This window comes from Penicillium arizonense (genome assembly GCF_001773325.1).
Source record: "Penicillium arizonense strain CBS 141311 chromosome Unknown PENARI_contig014, whole genome shotgun sequence".
Classification (NCBI taxonomy): Eukaryota; Fungi; Ascomycota; class Eurotiomycetes; order Eurotiales; family Aspergillaceae; genus Penicillium; species Penicillium arizonense.
Window position 1 is genome coordinate 150,150 of NW_019173291.1, and position 18,484 is coordinate 168,633.

Here is an 18,484-nt window from a genome sequence, read left to right on the forward strand (position 1 = left end):
ATATCCAGCCTTGTCTATGGATACATTAAGCATGAAAGTATAGGGAAATAAAATAACCCTAGTAACATAGATTGGGTATAGTGGATCAAAGATCAAGGTAAATCATAACTACATTACATCGTGAACCACGACGCAAGAGCCGAACAAAAGCAAATAACAACCCCTCACACCAAATTAAACACAGGACATAGCACCACACTATTTGTAAGGCTCTGGCGAGAAGACCTTCTTCAAGCGGAAACGTGACAAATCCCGAATAACCTGCGCAGTCTGCTTCATGTTGCGCTTAACAATAACAGAAGTCGGCAACGAGAAGAGCTCATCGATTTCCTCGAGAGACTTGTTCTTAGTCTCAGGCATGAAGATGATTTGATAAGCCCAACCGAGGACAGCAATACCACCGTAGAACCCAAGCGTCAAACCAATGCGGGTCATGGACTCCATCATGCGGCTGAAGTTATAAGTAACAATAAACGAGCACAAGAACAAGTTCGCGTCGGCAGTGGTCATACCATACGAACGCAGGTATGTAGGGAAAACCTCGGAGGGCACGACCCACGTCAGACAAGCGTACGAACCAAAGAAACCCATGTAGAGAATGATACCAGTGAGGTAAATGCCCTGTGCAGCTCTGGGATGCGCAACAGGATCAATTTGATATCCCACTCCGACGAGAACGAGACCGATGAAGAAGCCCGGCAGCATACAGTTAGCCCAGTACCGACGACCGAAGCATTCCATGTAGAAGACAGCGGGGATACAGCCAATAAGCAGGGCACCACCCCCGACGAGAGACATGTAGACGGCATCGCGACTCTCAAAGCCGATATCCTTCATCAGCGTGGACATGTAGTACATAACAGCATTAACACCAGTGAACTGGCCAAGGAAGATCATAATATTGGCATAGACTATAGCACGACGGGCACGGGGCACGGTGAAGAAGTCCACCCAGGCATACTGCTTCGTCTGAGCCTGTTCCTCGCGTTCGGCAGTGACAGCCTGGCGCATACCGAGGAACTCGTCTTTAGCTTCGAGATCCCCGAAACCGCGAATACGTTTCCATACACCGTAGGCTTCGACTTCGCGGCCCTTGTGCATGAGGAAACGGGGGCTTTCGGGGAGGAAGAGCATGCCGATAAAGAGAATTGTTGAGAAGACGAGGGAGGAGCCTAGGATGTAGCGCCAGTTTCCGGGGACACTGACGAACATTGCGGCGACAGCGTAGCCGAGGACTTCGCCTAGGGCGATGTTTAGTTGGTAGAGGGAGACGAGGTTACCGCGGATTTTGCGGGGAACTGGGTGGGTGTCAGTAGGTTTGTATGAGGATGGGATGGGATGGGATGGGACGGGATGAATGGATGGATACATACCACACTCCGCGACATAGACGGGGACAGTACCACCTTCGAGACCGACACCAGCACCGAGAATGAATCGACCAGCGAAGATCATTCCGAAGTTGATAGCGCCAGCCTCCAGGGCAGCACCGACTGTATACAGAATACACGACACGATGATAGCCATGCGACGACCGAGATACTCATTGGCAGGAGAGAGAATCAAAGCACCAGCCACAGCACCGAGCGGCATACCAGCGTTAACAAGACTGTTCTGGGAAGTGTTCAAGCCCAAGTCGTCGGGGAGGTAGAGGTTGGCACCACTAATCAGCGACTGGTCGAGACCAGACAGCATACCACCCATAGAAGCGAAAGCGACGAGGATCCAAGTGAACATGGCCGGGCTGGACATCTTCAAGTCAAAGCGCGATGTGGGGAATACGCTGAGCTGGTCCTCGAGCTGGGCCAGTTCTGCGTTCATGGCGGTCTCGTTGAGGCTCTCCAGCTTTTGGTCGGCTACGTCGTCCATCTCGTGGACGTCATTCTTTTCTTCCCTGTGGGATTCTTGTGGAACCTCGACATCTTTGAGGTTGGCCATATTCTCTTGAAGTAGAAGGGGTGAGGTATACCAGAATATAGAAGTAGGAAATGACACCTCAGGCTCAACCGGGGGAGAAAAGAAAGAGACCCCAAATGTCGGGGGAATCAAGGGCTATTTAAGACAAGCCGGTCCCGATGACGGTCAGGCGATACTACGCACACAAGAGAGACCTGGGGAAAAGTCAAATGTCAGGGGATCTCAGGTCCTGGAGTATAGTCGAATTGAGACTAAGTTATGTGGAGAGTGGAGTGGAGAAACGGAGAACAAGCATCGGGTGCAATGACCGATCCGGGGTTGAGGGAAGGAGGAAAACGCGGACATTCACCGGAGGCAAAAAGAGGAATAATGCCACTGGTTGGGCTGGAATGTGGAGGGAAGGGGAGTCAGGACAGATCGGACGTATGGACGAATTATATGCAAAGTATGATCGCAGGGCGCACAACCATGGTCTCGGATTACCGCGTTCATTTTAACCTTGGAAGTATACAGTAATATAGGATAGGATAGTATAGAACACAGAGAAGTATACATGAATCTACTTCTAACGGCATCTATTCTAGAAGATTCGCGGCTTCCCGTTCGGCATCATAGTATACCGGGAGTATAGAAAAGAAAAGCGGATGAAGACAATGCCGACGACATCCCATGCGGGAGAAACCTCTTCAGGAAGAACTCGTGATGTAAGTAAGACGCTAAGCATGTAGTGTGGAACTTGGGGTTCCCCATGGAGAGAACTGTGTTATATCGGCGACACTTCGGCGAAAAAAGAGATGGAATCTGGGGAGAAATAACGATGTTGGGGCCAATGAGGCGGCGTAAATAGCGCCATCTATGGAACTCACTTTCCGAATACACAAGCATATGAGTATCCATGGATATACTGTAGCGAGAGTATATGTTACAGAACATCACGGCCCCTCACACGGGATACTCGGGGGCAAAATGCGGGATTTTCCCCATGTCGAGCCGAGATGTTCATTCGCTGGTGGCTGTTGTGGCTGTTGGTGGCTTGCCAAGATGTTCCTTGTTGTTTCTTGTGAAAACCTTGACTACAGCCAGTCGCATACCTCGTATGTGGTCTGACTGTCTGACTGTCTGACTGGTGGTCTACGGCCGAAGGTACATGTAAAACGGGTACATGCACTGTACTTGGTAGAGGTGTCACTTTATGTGCGAATCTGCTCCATTGAGCTATGTATAGAAAACAGAAAAACTCCCGACGCCATGCTCGCAATGCAATGCATTTACTGTAATATCCCCACTCAGCGTCTTCCCATTCCACCAACCGGTTTCCTCACACTGGGATCGACATTCGGACTAGGAGACCGGCCACCTTGCAGCCTAGCCCGCAGCCGATCCTGCGCCGAGCCACCACCCGACCCAGTACGGTCGAGGTTAACTCGGGCCTGGGCCGACTGATGCGATCCAGCACGCTGGCTGGGCAAGGGTCGCGCTCCTGCAGGGTGGAAGTTGCTCGGGGAGTTGGACTGAGACAGGGTAACGGGCGGGGTGCCGGAGGGGACGGGTCCAGGTGGTGCGCTGTTGGCGGCGACGAGAGGTGGTGCGTTGCCTCCCCGGCCACGACGTAGACTGGCGGTCTGTGGGTTCTGGGTTTGAGCCTGGGGCGCGGAATCACCCCAGAGATCGCCTAGTCCGCCGCTGCGGCCGTAGCTGGGCTGTTGCCCACCGGAGAGTTGGGTCGTTGCGATTGTGCGTGAGGGCGTTGCGGTTGGGGCTTTGGGGTCTTGGGGGAGCCATGGTGGGAAGGGTCGGCCTTTTTCGTTGTAGTAGGCGCGGAGGGCGTTGGAGATGTGGGAGCAGTCTTCGTTCTCCGGGTCATCGCCTTCGTCGCCAAGTGTGATGGCACGGCGGAGATTGGTTAGGCGGGATCCTAGCCCTGAAATGGCCGAGGAGGTGGTCAGGGAGGAGAAGTATGAGCTCATGGTGTGTGGTGGTTGGTGGTTGGTTGTTTGGAGAAGAGCTTCGATGCGGGGCGGGGACGAGTGAGCTTGACAGGTGGAGACCCGATGCGATGCAGGTGATGGAGTTGATGGAGGCGATGTAGGTTAGAGAATTGGAGACGAACGAAGATGGATTGTGGATTCTTTCATTTCCAAAAGGATCCCTCCTGATGAAAGTCCAAAGAAAGATGAGACACTCGTGGACATTGGGCGGCAAGTGGCACGTGATCGGTTTCAGCTTAACAAGAGAAAGTTGAGGAAGTTGAAGTTGAAGTTGAAGAAAATTATTTTTTTGTACAAGACAACATTGGACATGGATCGTAAAATGGATGCAATAGGGTATCCCGATCACTACAAAATATAACACAGAACCCAAACGCCATGCACAGGTGAACTTTTTCCTCCTCACGCCAGCTCCTTGCCAGCACCCTCGGTTTCGTACTCAATCTCAATGCGAGGTCCCTTCTTGCGAGGCTTGGCCTGGGGAGCAGTAGCCTTTCGCTTAGCACTGGGCTTAGGCTTCTTCTCATCCTCGCTAGGCTCATCCTCACTGTCCTCATCGCTCTCATCCTCATCGTCATCGTAGTCGCTGGAATCAGCCGAGTCACCACCCAGCCAATCCTCCATATCCTCAAGGTCCTCCTCCTCATCGAGATCACTGACGTACTCAACCTCACCAACACCCTCTTCCTCCTCCTCAATCTCGCCATCATCCATATCCATATCACGCTCACCCTCACCAGCCCGCTCAAGACCACGGAGGACCTTCTTCCAGATCCCCTCCTCAACATTGAGCGGCCGGTCACCATAAGCACCACTGCGCAGACGCTCAATAAGCTCACGCTCAATAGCCCGCTCAACCTTAGCAGCAGACATAGCCTTGCGCTCACGGGTCTCCTCACGCCGACGGATCTTAGGAGCAAGCTTAGGCACAACCTTCTCTCCAAGACGCTCATCCTCCTTGGCAATGTTCTTCATGCGGATGTTGACCTGCGTCAGGCGGGTGAGACGCTGCTTGCACTTGTGAACCAGGAACTTGGGCCAGTAGATCAGCCGCTCATCAAGCTGTTCCAGGGCCTTGGCGTAGTTGGACGACAGGCGTACCCGCTCCCACCATTTGCTCGGCATATGGGCGCGTTCAACCGTCTTCATGTACAGGTACATCACGCCTGTTTCGGGGTCGGTTCGCACTGTCGCATAGCGCGAGTTGGCTAGAGGACAGGACTGGCGGTTGCAGAGACCGCTGACGTTGTATTCATTGCGACAAAAATTTTGATCTTTCGTCGTCCTATAGAGAAAAGTCGATCGTTAGTGGCTGTTCCTGATTTTTGTCTCTCGGCCAATGCAAATGCAAATGCGAATCCGATAGACATTTCTGTGGAAAGCAGAACTCACTTGAGCTTGTAGGAGCAGAATTGCTGGTTAATAACCTGCCACACAATTTCGTCGGACATGATGGGCGACAGTGGAGTGGTGACTGTAGTCCAGATGTTGCAGATGTTGATGGGAGAAAAAAAAAGTTGCGGGTCACGTGAGGTGCTTATCGATAGGCGCAACGTCACTGGAGGAACTCACTTTTCTTACTACCAGCAGAGATGCGGTTTATATGGGACAATTATGCTACTATACTACTATTGTGATCATATTTTCTTCGGTACCTCAGTTCCAGAGCATACCTAGAATATAATTTGCGGTAACGCATCTTTCACCTTGCTGCTAGGATCAACCGGACCCACTTTCTATCATATATCCACACCGGTTAAGCGCATCCTCTGCAATTCTGACAGTTTCTTTGCAATAAATCGACCGAATCCGTCTGCGATCCTCTGCCTTGGATTCTCAAATCGCCAGTATTTAGTTACTCTAAGGAACCACTTACTCTTATACACCATGTCTTCCTCGATCTACGGAGTCTGTTAAGAAGCCATGCCCTCAACCATATACCAGAGTTCATTTATACTGCCTAACTTCAGAAAATCACCCTGCATACCCGTGTACACTGGAATTGCGAGTCAATATCCGCAGACGCTTGCCAAAGAAAAAAATCGGAAGTCCCAAAACCATTGGCCCAATCGTCAGCGCAAATTCCACCATAGCAGGCACCATGAAACCCCTCCGTGCTGCCAGAGGCATAACCCAGTAACTCATTACAAACCCACAAGTATTTTTAATCACAGTAGCAACAACCATAATCTCTCCAGAAATAGGTTTGTAGCAATCAACAGCGTATGCAATGGCTATTGTAGGAACGGTTGTCACACAAAGTCCACTGAAGCCATAACCAACGACTAGAACAAGAGGCCAGTCCCAGAGTCGATCATAGCCCAGTCCGCCGACCACAATACCAACAACAGTAAACATGAAATAGGGAATCAAAGCTGGAAGTCGCATCTCCGCTTCTCGTATACCATTATTCCTCTCTGTAGCTCGCACAGCGATCCAGTCAGAGAATGGCCCCGCAGTAGCAAGGCCAGTCAAACCACCAACAACAAAGGCGAAGTTGGAGTATCCCACGCTCGATGGGGAGAAGTTGTATGGAGGTGCACTTAAGATGGCGGATTCGGTCAAATTCCAGAATAGGAGGATGTTCGCTGGACCGGCTACATTGAGGCCTGCCCAGAGGATGATTGGAAATATAAAGAGGCGGAATGGTGAGATGATATCTCGTAGCAAGAATGATTTCCATGTTGGTTCTGGGGCTTGCCAAAGTTTGAACTGGGATTTGGATGGCCGGCCGGTTCCTAGGACGTTGCTGCGTTGTTCGATGCTTTCGAGCTGCTCTGTTTCTACTTTATTTCTGATATTGTGGGTTACCGGGCCTTCAATTTCCGTCCGAGAACCTTCGGATTGCGTGTCTCTGCGAAACCTGGTCTCTGGGAAGCAGCACAAGAGCGTGATAAAGTTGAAAGAGGTGAGAGCTAGGGAGAGCCAGAAGAAACTTCGCCAGCCATATCTATATGGGATGTGTTAATCACACTGTCGTAGCTTTTGGATATACAGGATATTTACCTTTGCCCAATATTGCCCGAAATGATAGGACCAATAAATAATCCAAGAAAGTACCCCATGCTTTGGAATATTAGCTAATAAATTCGTTAACAGTCCGAATAACTCACAAATAGACCCCAGTCCAGAGACCCCTCTCATGAAGAAAGAGCATATCTGCCACAACTTGTACCAGAAGCGTTTCACTAGTGGCAGTAGCGATTCCATTCACAACACGTGCAGCCAGCATGCTGCTATAAGACACAGCCAAAGCTTGCCATATACACGAAGCAATGCCTAGGAAACAGAAGACAAGACTCGTAAGACGTCGACCAAAGATATTGGAACAAGGAACGATAATGAAGTTGGCAAATCCGAGAGCTAGTACACATGCACCTGTCAAAAGACTAAGTTGGGTGTCGTTGAGCTGGAACTCGGCTGCAAATAAGGGGAACATTGGTCCCATCGATAAAGCTGATTCCACAGAGACAAAGAGGAATAAGAATTGAGTTGTTATCACCAGATCTGCTTGTTGAGAATAGTCAGCTATTGCTGTTAACATGTTGCCAACTGTATTATATACTCACACTTCCATGGCTTTGACCAATTCAGGGGATCAGTCGGACCTTCCGATGGACAAGGGATGAGCCTGCAATGCAATAAGTATTAATCGAAGGAGACCATAGTTCAAATCACTCACTGTATATTGTGATTGGATCCGTGTGTCACACGGATGCCTTCACTCTCTCTCATCAACTCCGTTCCAGGGATGATATCTGTCTCGACAGTGTTGGTAGCCTGCCTGAACGAAGAACCTTGAGACATGATAGTCATACTGGTAACTAGGTATCAATACTTATACAGTAGGAAGTCAATCAAATAAGGAACATTGATTCTCAAACAAGGGGCCACGTCACATAATATCCATTGCAGGGATAGCTTTCCCCGTATACCCCAAGACTTGATAATGCGGGGTTCCCACACAGACATAGCTTAATTTGCATGTTCTGATTTGTTGTGAGGATATTCGCCTTCGGTCCCGCGTTTTGGTGGGACATGCGGGACCCTGCGGAACGTGAACTCGCATTCAAAGCAACACCTCATACACACACGAATCAGCTTGGATTACCTCTGCATAAGCGTGTGAGTTCATCAGGTGCCTAGGTGTTCTCCTGCAGGGAAATAGGCAGTATTTGGCGAAACCCGGGTTTGCACCGCCACATCCCCAGACTGGCTTCGCCACGTATACCTTTCTCATCCTCACCCTGAGAGACAACACGCAATATGCCTAACGAACGTCTACGGAATAAACGTGAGCGCTTGTGCTCTTGGTGCTCGAAGTCCTTCACAAAGGATGAACACCTGGCGCGCCATGTGAGAACCCATACTAGGGAGAAGCCCTTCATCTGCCCGATTTGCAGAAAGCCGTTCAGTCGTCAGTATGTTTTATTTCATGCTGTATGTCCCGACGTGACGAGAGGAAATACTGACTTGTAATATAGTGACTCACTACTGCGACATATGAAGTGTCATTCTTCCAGTGTTCTACAAAAGGGCCTAGAGGCGAGAGCCGCCTTGGGCGACACGAACGATGCATCTCAGAAATGCCACGACCATCAAATATCTTCATATGGACTATCGCCAGGGTTTCGCAAGCCTCCTACTCCTCCTCCTCAATCGTCTGCAGTTGGAGCCGAGTACCCGGGCGGAACAAATACTCGGTCGGCATCCTATTCATTTGCCAACGATCAAGGCACAACCACGTCCACTTTTGAAGAAGTCGCCCCAATACAGCAAGGGGAACAGAGAGAAAATGTGTCGGGATTTCCAACGCTGGGATCTCAGTCTCATCTGACAACCCTCGATTCGTCTTTCACTGATTTCAGCCAACATGGATCATGGCTATTTGAAAACTCGAATATCCAAGTACCAGCCTGGTTCGCAGACGACGATTTTGATTTGAACGCTTTAAATTCCGAGATTATGATGTCAACTACAAATTGGCTTCCAGGTCATCTATCACATTCTCAGAATGAACCGACTGGCCACCCTATCCAGCCCCATGATGAAGGCAACAACCCATCACGCGAAGAGCTGATACGCACGCACTGGCACACCTATATGGGTCCTACATGGCAAGGCTTATCCAGAACTGGCCATATCACCCCGGAGATGATACCCGAGCAAACACAAGTGGACGAAGCCTATCGAGCTAGCTTGGCTGTCAAACTTCAACCAGACATACCATTTTTACCTCTTCCATCGACAGACTTCTTGGTAAGTCTAGCTGTCCCGGCTTAATATCTGTGGTATCCTCTAACAAACCTAGAACCTATGTATCCAAATGTATTTCACGAAGTTCCACCCCGTCTTTCCAATTGTTCATGCACCCACTTTTCGCCCATCTTCTAAAAGCTCTTTACTGCTACTATCCATATGCTCCATTGGGAGCCTTTTTGTGGGATCATCTTATGCTACATCACAAGGGACAAAGATATTTGAAACACTAAACAAAGCGATTTTATCATCGGTACGCAATAGATCCTATGATTGAGTTGATGCTCGCCGGCTGACTTGACGTAGTGGGAGGGATATTTCTCACGACAAGGACTGGAGACCATAGCCATGATCCAGGCAGCTCTCATAGGGCAAACTTTTGGGCTTCTATCCGGGGTAAGGCAAACATTTGAATCATCACAGCTTAGCAACTAACCACGGCAAATAGAGACAGAAAGATTTGCTTATCGCGCAGACATTTCACGGCACCCTAGTCGTGGTGAGTTAAATAGTGTCCGATTAATTTGACTAAAAACTAATCTACTTTACTTCTAGTGGGCAAAAAGAGCCACTGGGGCTCAGATGATGAAGAAAGCATCAGACTATATCAGTCTAAGTGACATTTCACACGCACCAGAAAAAGCATGGAAGACATGGATTCAAGCAGAAGAAAGAAACAGGTGAGCTTAGTGCACCATGGGCCGACTAGAGTTCTAATAGCTTTTAAGGCTTCTCGCGGGTATCCATGTTCACGATGTCGAGATCTCGGAACTTTTCATCGCAGATCCATATTTCCGACATTCTCCATCCAAACTACCACCCTTGTCGGCCGATGACCTCTGGCTAGCAAAGACACCCAAAGAATGGTCACAAAAAATGATTTCACATCTTTCTGGATCAAATTCATATGCTAGCAGCTTACGACCATCAACAAGGATTGCTGACGAGCTTAGCTTGTCACAACCAACCAACCTGACCAACGGTTTTCATACATACTTGGCGCTGGAGAGCCTTGCAGCTTCAGCAATGGAAGCCAAAAGCACAATTAACTCAAAACAGCAGTCTTCCTACGAGGACGCTTTGATAAGGTTTTACGAAACCAACATCACCCCCAACGAAGACCAAAATGGAGCAAAGTACTCTCTGGCAGTGCTATGGCATTCTACATTTATCTCATTATATGCAGACATTAACCGCATAGAACTGGCAATCGGAAAGGAAGGTCTCACCGAATCCCAACTGCACAGAGAATACATACGAGAATGGGTCTCATCACCAAATGGACAAAGATGTGCACTCCACGCTGCACTCATCCTCCGCGAACTAGAGAAAATCCCAATCGGAGCAGAGCCTCCAATACACGTCCCTCGAATAATATTCCGGGCTGCACTTGTTTGGTTCTGTTACACCGAATTTGGCGCCGACAGGACAACCAATCGTCATCAGAGTGTGGAATTCCCTGAATTGCAGAAGATCGGGATCAATTGCCAGCGGTTGAATTTCGAGGCGAATGGATTTAAGGTATTGCGACCTACTATTTCAGAGTCGAGCACCTTCTGTGGTTTAGTTGATATTTTGCCTCGCGTTGGGCATTGGGGTATCTCTCGGCTTTTTGCTTCGATATTGAACTTGCTTGTTCCAGATGTTAAGGATGATGAGAGGTGTCCAAGGTTGTGAGCGTTCAAAATAATTATGTTACGGTTGTATAACAAGAAAAAAATCCGAATTATGATTAGACAAAGCGCTTCGCATTGGAAATATTGGATAAGCAAGGTTATCAGATATACAGGTTTTCGTTCTAGGCTTTTGCTTTCTTTTTTCTGTGCACTGTATGCTGACGAAGGACTTTGCTACAGAATGGCAGCTTTGGATGTACCAATCGGTACTGTATTCTCTGCCTAAGTGAATTCGATCTGCCTCCCGCTTTCTATCAGATGACGGATATACGTGGATGTGGGACATACAGGCCTAGCGTAGCCCTAAGTGAACTATAAAAACGTCCCACCGTCCCGCAACCCCACGCCCCACATGGCCTCGAGCCCTCCTCATCTTCCAGGCCTATTTGAACTACTAATCTTCTGCTTTCTAATCTTGGGAGACGTCCTTAGCTCTATTTCAAATTGTTCAAAATGCGATCCTGGACTCACCTTGTTCGTTTTATCGCTGTCGAGGACTGCCAGGTTCACCTCGGCCAACTGGTCGATACAACCCGAGATGTTGGGCGCGACACTGTTGACGGAGTGGAGGTCGCTGTAAAGGTGATTGAGGGGACAATCTTCGATGGCCGCGTTACCGACGAGATTATGCACGTGAAGCAGGTTAGGTTTTCAAAGCGCGAATGATCTTGTGTACAGCTTTGTTAACAAAAGGCTCTGTTAGCTTCTATCACCAGTGACACAAGAACAATGCAGCTATATCCGCTGCCTGGGTTTGAACTACATGGATCATGCCAAAGAAGGCAACTTCCCTATTCCTAAAGCGCCCATCCTTTTCACCAAGCCTCGCACTGCCCTCGCCGGTCCATATCCTGCTGCCATCAATATCCCCAAATGTGCCCAGGATGATACTAGTGACTATGAAGCCGAGTTGTGCCTGGTTATTGGCAAGTCCGGTCGGGATATTCCTGAGGAGGAGGCATTGGACTATGTACTCGGTTATACTGCCTCGAACGATGTCTCTGCGCGAACAATGCAGATGATCACCGCACAATGGTCTTTCTCGAAGGGACTTGATGGGAGCTGTCCAATTGGTAAGGATCAAAGAGTTGCACAGTATAATGGTTGCTAATATTTATTTTAACGACAGGACCCGTCCTTGTGGCCCCATCAGCAATCCAAGACCCGCAGACTCTTTCCATCAAGGCTATCCACAACGGTGCGGTTGTTCAAGACGGACACACCAAAGATATGATCTTCAACATTAAGAAACAGATCTCATACCTGTCACAGGGTACGACTCTCGAGGCTGGAACTCTCTTCCTTACTGGAACCCCTGCTGGTATTGGATTCTTCCGTGAGCCTAGAGTTGTGCTTCGTGATGGCGATGAGATTTGTGTTAAGATTGATCAGATTGGGACTTTGGTCAATAAGGTGCGGTATGAAAGTCGTTAAAGTGTAAGAGCGAGAAATTGTGTCGATTGAGATACTTTACGAAGTCGAAGATTAGAAACATAAACATTGAACTTCATGGTCTTTGGATGACTACTTCACAATTCATAAATGTGGATATAATCATTTTTATCCTTGTACTTGATACTAGTGATCCAAAACGCCAGGCTTTCGATATGAGCATATCGAACGCAGAAGAACCATGAGTTAAGTAAAACTAACAGACCTGGATACAATCTAAGTACCCAGGATGGGCGCCTGAGGGTATCATTGCTAAATTGAAGGTCATTTTAGAATAAAAGGCGGGCCCTCAAATTAGTATTTTCAGGAATATCGTACTGAAATTGTTGTATTTGAGGTCCGTTATCGAGGGAGATCATGACAAAAACAGTGGACATGGCTGCTAACACAAATATTTGTTTCATAGATGCTACTTAAAACATACTCACTGCAAAAACCAAGATGGAACTTCAGGGCCCCAAACAGCCAAAGACTCATCACCGGCAGGACCATAGCCAATAGGTGTTTGGTCATTTACCAAATCCCCATCTGCATAATGCTCAATCATATTCCCTGTTGTATCCCACCAGTAATCAAAAATCTGAGACCCAAGAATGTGACGACCAACACCCCAGACAGACTTGTACTCCTTCTTGGCTAGCCACTGATGCCCGAGTTTCTGTGTGTCAAAATCGTGGACTTCGAAAGAGCAGTGGTGGACGTGGCTTGTCGGGTTTGAACTCATGAAGAAGGAATGGTGATCGACATGCTTGTCGCCACGATCGATGTGGGCGAATAGCGCCACATTTGTCTTGGTTTGTTCTTTTTCGACGTAGAGGAAGTCTGTTGGAACGATGTTGAAGTTCTTTGTGTAGAACTCGACAAGGCCTTCGAAGTTTGTGGTGCATACACCGTAATGACCAAGCTTGTCATTTATCAGCTGCTGTGCTCAATGGCTAATACACAACGGCAAATTCAGGCGCCAACTTTGGAAGCGCGGCAATAACTAACCTTATGGACTGCGGCCGGTCCGGGCTTGAAACGGAGGAATCTGCGAACTCTTGGCTTTTCAGTCTCATAGTTGAGTTCAAGTTTCTCGGGATATGGGCCAGGAGTCGCTGGTGTCTGTCCGAAGAGTAAATTCATCGGAAATCCTTCGGGGTCTGTCAATGCGACCATGTATCCTCCACCGGGGGCACCAGTAAGATCCTCGATCTTTCCAGCCGTGGGTAGCTGCGTCGCTCTGCCTTCTGTTAGCATTTGTATCATTAATACACCGCTAGGACTACCAACCTCTCTAGATCTTGGTATGATTCGACTTCAAATGCACCACCAAGGAACTGCTTTGGACCTTTCTTGGCGTAGTACACGTAGGGGTCTACTCCGTACCCCCGATACCAAACCTCGTCATCTGTTTGCTTGGCGATTGTCATACCAAAATCTGAGTCCAAGTCAGTGGAATGCTTTGAGATAGAGTGACACGAATACTTGCCCTGAAGGAAAATAGTAATTTCCTCTAGATCGGGATGCTGATAGCGCATATGAGCCAACTTCACCAAGCGGATCTGAGATTCTGTTTTGATTCCGCAACGCTCACGCCACGCCTGAACACTCTCCGACTCAGGCCCGATTGCGATGATGTCGGCGACTGAGGCGCCGTGGTTTGCTTGGATTGCCTGAAGGTGGAATCAGTAAAGACTTCTCCAGAGTTCGGACGTGGGCAGCATACCATCTTGAGAACCTGGAGTTGCGGCAATTCTCAGGAACCCACGAGTTGAGATCTGAGGGAACTATATGCGCCACATGGAGCCAAACCCCACGTCCCGCCGAGCCCCGCATGCGGGAATGCGGGACCGATTGAGTTCATCTCCGCAGTCGGATATGGACGGAAATACGGATGTTTATGTTGGTGTACATCTATGCACCGTCCCACACTAAGCGTTACACTGCATACAGGGGGCAGGGGGCACAGATGGTGTTCGATTCGCAGACCTTTTAACACGTCACTTGCCATTTCCCATGGCTTCATCAGTCAGATTTCCTTCTCGATATCAACATGGCGAAAGAAGAGTATGAAATTACCGACGTGGTCATTTGTGGCTGCGGGCCTACTGGGGCCATGTTGTCTGCCTATCTTGGACAGATGTCCATTCCTCATATTGTAGTAGAAAAGGAATCAGAAATCACGACTGATCCTCGTGGTATTGCGCTGGATGAGGATGGGATTCGGATGCTCCAGGGGATTGGAATTTATGATCAGATTTATTCTGAAATTGGAACGTGTGAGTCAGAAGTGCTCGACATGTCTTGTTTTATTTGCTCAAATATCATAAAGGCATGTCAAAGTTCAAGTTTATTGGAGGCACCGAAACCACTCTAGACAAGAAGCCTTTCCTGGAAATGGACTACGGAACAGTTCGTGTATCTACCCTATCAGTATTGAAACTTCTTACTGACTGCGTGAAGACCGAAGGTGGAACAGGGCATGTTGGGTTTATTTGTCACAAACAACCAACACTCGAGAAACACCTAAGAAACGCCATGATATCCAAGTTTTGCCAGCTGCGCACCGGCGCCAGTGTGTTTGATATTCGCGAAGAAGGAAACTATATCTACTGTCGCTATAATGATGCACATGGAAATGCCCATAACATAAGATCTCGATTCCTCGTTGGCGCCGATGGCAAAACTGGTTTTACCCGGAAGAACTTCCTCGAGCCGCTTGGTATTCAGATGGAACAGGCACATCAGTGAGCGCATAAACCCACGATAGGACTGGATTTCGAATATACTGACTCGGGAATCTAGAGCATTCTATGACGAAACTTGGGTAGCACTTAATTGGGAAATTAGCCTTCCCAGCGAGAAGACACACCCTGAGTTCCCCTTGTGGAGACTTGGATATAGCCCCGAGCAAGTCTATGATCTATTCTTCCCCGTGAGCTTCCGCTTCGTTTGTAATCCAGAGCGACCAGCTGTGTGCGGTCGTTTCGGATTGCCATCTGACAGACTATGGCGATTTGAGTTTGTTGTACTCGCGGGCGAGGATGGAGAACAGATGTCCAATTCTGAGAATATCAAAAAAGTGGTCTTTCCATATATCACTCACCCGGGGAGTCGATACGGGTAAGACGGAAATTTTTACAAGGGAGGAATATCACACTTACCATTGGCAGTCTCATGCAGGAAGTGCAATTCCCAGAGGATTGCATCCGTGTCCTTCGCTCGCGGCCTTTCCGATTCTCTGCAAGGAGCTGCAATAAGTGGTCTCATGGCCGAGTGGTTCTTTGCGGTGATGCTGCACATGTTTTCCCTCCATGTAAGTCTGATGACGAGACACCGGTGACCTCGCGAAGTCTAATATTTTATACCAGTTGGTGGCCAAGGCATTGCCTCCGGCTTTCGCGACGCCGTCTCCCTAGCCTGGCGACTCGCCCTGCTCTGCCGACGACCGTCAACGGCCATAAGTAACCACGAAGAAGTTCTGTCGGGCTGGTACATTGAGCGAAAACAGCAACTAGAACGATCGCTGGCTGCAACGATCAAAAATGGCGAATTTGTGACAGAAAGCAACCCTATCAAAATCTTCCTGCGCGATTGGTCTCTATTCTTCATGCACCTTGTCCCAAGTTGGAGACGAGATCTCAGGCTTGGGCACCGGAAAGAAGGACTGGTGAAATATAACTATTCACCAGGCTTGCCGTTTGATCCCAATCACAGAGGAGGTCTTTGCCTTCCACAAGTGTACTGTAAGCGACTTCGGAGTGGCGAGGTGCTGTTCTCAGATGATGTGATCTTTTCAAAAGAGAAGAAGAGCCTTTTTCAACTGCTGGTTTATCTTGGCGCTGTTGAAGAGTTGGATGCCGCCCGAGAGTCGGTATCTCGGATCGAGGAGATCTCCAAGGGAGAGATTTGTTCTTCGGAGGCCACATACCTCATTGAGGACACAAGGGCAAAGACTATAGAGGCAACGAAAGATGTATCATCGGCGTACTGCCTAGCTACCGATGAAGAGTTCGCGCAGTCATCTTTGTGTCGTGGTCGGCCGGAACCGCAATACTATGACCCCCTCTACCTTGGAAAAGCAGTGGAAGGAAATAAGTTTGTACTTGTCCGTCCCGATCGATTTATATATGCCGCGTGTGACAGCATGGTTGATTTGGAGAAGGTGATTCCTAATGCGATAGACTACCTCCATGGATAAAGCGAATTGCTTGGTGACTTGGTTTACAATGAATATACCTACATCGAGATATCGTATAGCCGCGGGTCTTCTCTGGCATCTTAGCCACCGAAACGCGTAGTGTACGGTATTGCAGAAAAGTTTTAAAGAACTGCAGTCACAAATTTACAAACTTTGTTGTTCTAGATGATAAGTTGATAACTAGCCTGATAGAAATGAGCCATACTTGAACTGCTCATGTACCCTTTAGTCAAATTATTTTGCTTTCGATATCGGAAGCTTCTGTTTCATTGTTCTTGTCATTCTTGTCCGAAAATTCACGTTGTTGCCAGTGCCAGCCCCCAAGATTGCTTCCTGATCTCCGAGTTCAAGCAATTTGCTGATACTTCTAAGTTTTTGATGGGAAAGAAAAGCTTCGAGTATTTATTAGCTGATGTCAAGTCCCCAAAGGCAAAGAAGATACGCTCTTATTCTCGCTATACCGATTTTACGAGCGATTAGTTTTGAACGATAACATCGGCCTGCGGAACGAAATAGAATATTTCTGGTACGCGAAGTGGCCAGTTGACTCAATTCCTGATCCAAAGGATCCCTGCGCTTCACGTTATGCAGTTCTTTCTGCTATTCCAGCCTTGTTCGTCGAAGCATTCAATCAGCGTATTGAACTAGGTCTGCCACGGAAGGCCGACCCATCATGACGCGTGAAGAGATAGAGCAGTACCAGAAGGAGAAAAGAATCTTCGAGTCAGTCCCAGATTGGACAAAGCACGTCGCGCCGCTAGAAGAGACCTTGGTGATTCCGCATGAGAATAACGAGGTTATTGAGTCGTTCGAAGATATAACGGCTAGTACTCAGCTAGCGGCGAAGAATATTTTGCATTGGCAACCACATATCCACTTCATTTAGAAAATGCATCGTTTGGCTTTCTCTTCGTGCGGGTCACGGCGTGAGGGTGAACATTTTCCGATATATGCTTGCACTCAGCGAAAGTCGATGGCGATCGCGTCTTCGTACTCGCTCCTTGAAGCACTCGGCGCAATAGCGGCGTTGATGACAAGGGTTTCTTTTGCGCAATCAGCGTTGCTTTTCGTGGTTATTTTGCTCCAAAGAGTTTGCCTTAAAGCTTTGAGTAAACCATACCCTCCCCATCGCATTTGTATGTCGTTTATGCTCTCTTGGATTCCATCATGTTTAATGATAGCGAGACCAAACGCTCCATGGATATGACCACAGACAACCATCCTAGGCTGTACCCTTCGTATCTCGTGCAACAGATATCCATCCCCTTTCACCTTGATTTTCTCAGTCGTCCGTCTGTCGCCATCCCAGTCTCCATATAGAGCCGGGGGACCGTGAACCACAAGGATATCAGTATCATCAGGGACCCGACCGGTCCACACGTCACGGATGGGAGGATATTGAAAAGCCCAAAGACCGAACTCCGGCGTTTGCGGAGATCCGTAAATCTTGACCCTGCGAACCTGTTGCCCTTCGGAATCGGGAACCGGTAGTTCCAACGTAATATCTTCATCTTGCAAATACTGAAGTCCGCGCCAATCTAATTTCTTCCGCTCGGTGACACTGTCCCCTGTGCGCGTAACAAACTTCATATCGCTCGCCTCATCGAGAAGAATGTCATGGTTACCTGCAATGACAATCTTATGGGTATGTGGCTGTGACGATAGCCAATAGAGCTGCGCTTGTACTTCGTCGAAGGTGCCATGTGCCGTCAGGTCACCTGCATGGATTAATATGTCGCCGGGTGGAAGAGCAGGGGTTGCATTGTGCGTGTCGGAGACGCATATTATGCGGAGTGGAGGGAGATCATCCCCATCATTTTGAAGAACAAGTGGGGTTGTCGATGGCTTCTCTGGCGCAGAATGCTTAGGTGCCCCAAGTAAGGCGTAACAGAGTGTTTGGACCACACATTCCAGCCACGTTGGTGGTTGTGATTGATTGTATGGGGAGGGAAGGAGATGACTGTTCATTTGAATATCCTCAGAATCCAACTTCCCCGGTATCATATTGA

The 18,484-nt window shown here is 48.5% G+C and overlaps 8 protein-coding genes across 8 annotated transcripts; 3 read left to right on the forward strand and 5 right to left on the reverse strand.

Annotated features, from left to right (window-relative positions):
* Nucleotides 1–198: 198 nt before the first annotated feature.
* On the reverse strand, nt 199–1,938 carry PENARI_c014G08922 (putative MFS sugar transporter; the record flags this gene model as incomplete). The annotated part of the gene is made up of 2 exons (XM_022633580.1): nt 199–1,298; nt 1,374–1,938. The coding sequence occupies 2 exons, from the start codon at nt 1,936–1,938 to the stop codon at nt 199–201; spliced, it is 1,665 nt and encodes a 554-aa protein (XP_022486705.1).
* A 1,265-nt stretch (nt 1,939–3,203) lies between these two features.
* On the reverse strand, nt 3,204–3,884 carry PENARI_c014G05088 (uncharacterized protein; the record flags this gene model as incomplete). The annotated part of the gene is made up of 1 exon (XM_022633496.1): nt 3,204–3,884. The coding sequence occupies one exon, from the start codon at nt 3,882–3,884 to the stop codon at nt 3,204–3,206; it is 681 nt and encodes a 226-aa protein (XP_022486551.1).
* A 423-nt stretch (nt 3,885–4,307) lies between these two features.
* On the reverse strand, nt 4,308–5,356 carry PENARI_c014G03673 (ribosome biosynthesis protein MAK16; the record flags this gene model as incomplete). Its single annotated transcript, XM_022633470.1, has 2 exons — nt 4,308–5,190; nt 5,298–5,356. The coding sequence occupies 2 exons, from the start codon at nt 5,354–5,356 to the stop codon at nt 4,308–4,310; spliced, it is 942 nt and encodes a 313-aa protein (XP_022486554.1).
* Nucleotides 5,357–5,856: 500 nt separating this feature from the next.
* PENARI_c014G01529 (uncharacterized protein) lies at nt 5,857–7,712 on the reverse strand (the record flags this gene model as incomplete). Its single annotated transcript, XM_022633421.1, has 5 exons — nt 5,857–5,861; nt 5,930–6,855; nt 7,019–7,412; nt 7,475–7,536; nt 7,588–7,712. 5 exons carry the CDS (start codon nt 7,710–7,712, stop codon nt 5,857–5,859), a joined length of 1,512 nt encoding a protein of 503 aa, XP_022486736.1.
* A 459-nt stretch (nt 7,713–8,171) lies between these two features.
* Nucleotides 8,172–10,841, forward strand: PENARI_c014G04541 (C2H2-type zinc finger protein; the record flags this gene model as incomplete). Its single annotated transcript, XM_022633485.1, has 6 exons — nt 8,172–8,326; nt 8,390–9,164; nt 9,471–9,560; nt 9,613–9,663; nt 9,720–9,844; nt 9,893–10,841. 6 exons carry the CDS (start codon nt 8,172–8,174, stop codon nt 10,839–10,841), a joined length of 2,145 nt encoding a protein of 714 aa, XP_022486628.1.
* A 452-nt stretch (nt 10,842–11,293) lies between these two features.
* Nucleotides 11,294–12,274, forward strand: PENARI_c014G09908 (fumarylacetoacetate hydrolase family protein; the record flags this gene model as incomplete). The annotated part of the gene is made up of 3 exons (XM_022633601.1): nt 11,294–11,482; nt 11,544–11,913; nt 11,970–12,274. 3 exons carry the CDS (start codon nt 11,294–11,296, stop codon nt 12,272–12,274), a joined length of 864 nt encoding a protein of 287 aa, XP_022486740.1.
* A 2,053-nt stretch (nt 12,275–14,327) lies between these two features.
* Nucleotides 14,328–16,475, forward strand: PENARI_c014G02722 (uncharacterized protein; the record flags this gene model as incomplete). The annotated part of the gene is made up of 5 exons (XM_022633448.1): nt 14,328–14,553; nt 14,607–15,021; nt 15,080–15,397; nt 15,448–15,590; nt 15,646–16,475. The coding sequence occupies 5 exons, from the start codon at nt 14,328–14,330 to the stop codon at nt 16,473–16,475; spliced, it is 1,932 nt and encodes a 643-aa protein (XP_022486518.1).
* Nucleotides 16,476–17,435: 960 nt separating this feature from the next.
* PENARI_c014G11202 (metallophosphatase domain-containing protein) lies at nt 17,436–18,479 on the reverse strand (the record flags this gene model as incomplete). Its single annotated transcript, XM_022633625.1, has 1 exon — nt 17,436–18,479. One exon carries the CDS (start codon nt 18,477–18,479, stop codon nt 17,436–17,438), a length of 1,044 nt encoding a protein of 347 aa, XP_022486547.1.
* Between the last annotated feature and the right edge of the window lie 5 nt (nt 18,480–18,484).